Source organism: Myotis lucifugus, unplaced genomic scaffold, assembly GCF_000147115.1.
Source record: "Myotis lucifugus unplaced genomic scaffold, Myoluc2.0 scaffold_1547, whole genome shotgun sequence".
NCBI classification, from domain to species: Eukaryota; Metazoa; Chordata; class Mammalia; order Chiroptera; family Vespertilionidae; genus Myotis; species Myotis lucifugus.
Window position 1 is genome coordinate 60722 of NW_005872595.1, and position 1690 is coordinate 62411.

General features: G+C 48.6%; 1 protein-coding gene across 1 annotated transcript in view; it reads right to left on the reverse strand.

Moving 5' to 3' along the window:
* LOC102430101 (NACHT, LRR and PYD domains-containing protein 1-like) overlaps positions 1 to 1384 on the reverse strand; it is a gene marked incomplete at its 3' end in the record, with an annotated part of 59106 nt that extends 57722 nt beyond the window's left edge. The window contains exons 1-2 of the mRNA XM_014449916.1: positions 1247 to 1384; positions 632 to 757 (exon numbers count right to left, since the gene is read on the reverse strand). Coding sequence (XP_014305402.1) covers positions 632 to 757; positions 1247 to 1384 — 264 coding nt within the window. The remainder of the gene's footprint in view (positions 1 to 631; positions 758 to 1246) is intronic.
* Between the last annotated feature and the right edge of the window lie 306 nt (positions 1385 to 1690).

A 1690-nucleotide genomic window follows, 5' to 3' on the forward strand; every position in this document is an offset into this window, starting at 1 on the left:
CCGGCACCCAGCAGACCCAAGGCCTTCGTGGCAGCACTAAGAGCAGCAAGCCAAGCGGTAGAAGCAGCAAGCAGGTGGGCAGTAACAAGGGAGGGGTCCCAGACTGCAAGAGGGCACATGCTGGGCTAAAGGGACCCCCCACCCATCCCCAGTGCACGAATTTCGTGCACCGGGCCTCTAGTACATATATAATTACATATGGTTTTTGTGATTAATCACTATGCTTTAATTATATTCTATTTGTAACAATGAAAATGCATCCTGCATATAAGATATTTACATTATGATTCATAACAGTAGCAAAATTATAGTTATGAAGTAGCAACAAAAATAATTTTATGGCTGGGGGTCACCACAACATGAGGAACTGTATTAAAGGGTCACAGCATTAGGAAGGTTGAGAACCACTGCCCTAAGTCAAACCCCATTGCTATTCCTATCCTGAATGTAACCTTTCATCCTACTAGTGATTTTTTTCCAATTTTTGAAGGATTCCTGCTCACCCCAATCCCACTCATTATCTCTCGAACCACAATTGGGCCTGTCCCTTGGAAAGCTCTGAGACCTGACCCACAGGTATTCCCAAGCATGACCTCTGGCCTTAAGAAGGGGGAATATCTGGACTGCTCACCTCAGGGATTATTTCCATTTTCTGTGAACCAGACACAATATATCGGGAACCTATGCGGAGCGGAGTCAGCGGGGGTGGCTTGTGTATTCGCACAAACTGGAACTTCTTTTTTTCATTATCTACGGCCTAAGGAGCATAAAGAACACTGATCAAGGGAGGAGGGCAACTTTGTCTTCCTCAGAGATTCCACTCTGTGGACTCTGATCTGAACAAAGTGAAGTGGGGCTTTCACGTGTTGATGTTGGTGGGGGGGCTATACCACCATGAACTCTCCCTCCCCTGTCCCCCATGACTGCTACAGAAATCCCCCCACTTGTCCAGAGCTATGTTCAGGGTGGGAATTTGGGCATTGATAGAGAAGAAATGAGAATGGAGAAGTGGGTACACCTCTGTGGATGGAGCCCTCCCATCCTTCTGACTCCTGGAAAAAGATTGCAAAAGGGTGTCCAGCAATGAGTAATGGACCAGTGAGCCCAGTTGGGGGAGGTCTAAGGGACCTACAAGACTAGTGTATATCTTATCCTTACAACCACTTGACCCATCCAGGGGGCTTTCTGGATGCATGTTATGTATTTGTCAGCCCACTCTGGCCTGACTTTCTGGCTGTTGGAGTACCTTCTCAATGGTGCAGTCGCTGGGGAGTAGGTAGAGGTGGAAGTTGACTTCCTCAGGATGGAGGCGATGGTAGAGCAGCACATTGGAGATGACAGGAATGTTCAGGAGAGTGTGGACCTTTCTCAGTAGAACTCCCATGGGGGAGAAGCTGGGGTTCTCAAGGACTGTGTAACGTGGCTCCACCCTGGTTGGCTTCTCCAGAAGTATCCCATCCTCTTTAAAGTGGGCTACTTGGAACCATGAGATGTCCACATGTTCCTCTGTGAAAAAATGGATTTGAGAGATGAGTACTTAGTGCCCTCACTGAGTCAGGCTTGACTGAGACAGTGTGGTCCTTGGGCAGAGGTTCAGTGGCCTTTTGGGGGGACCCAGCAGGGAAGGCAGTGTGCCGGTGTCTGGGGCTTTTTGGGGTTGTGGTCAATAGGTTCTCTCCAGTTGGAGCAC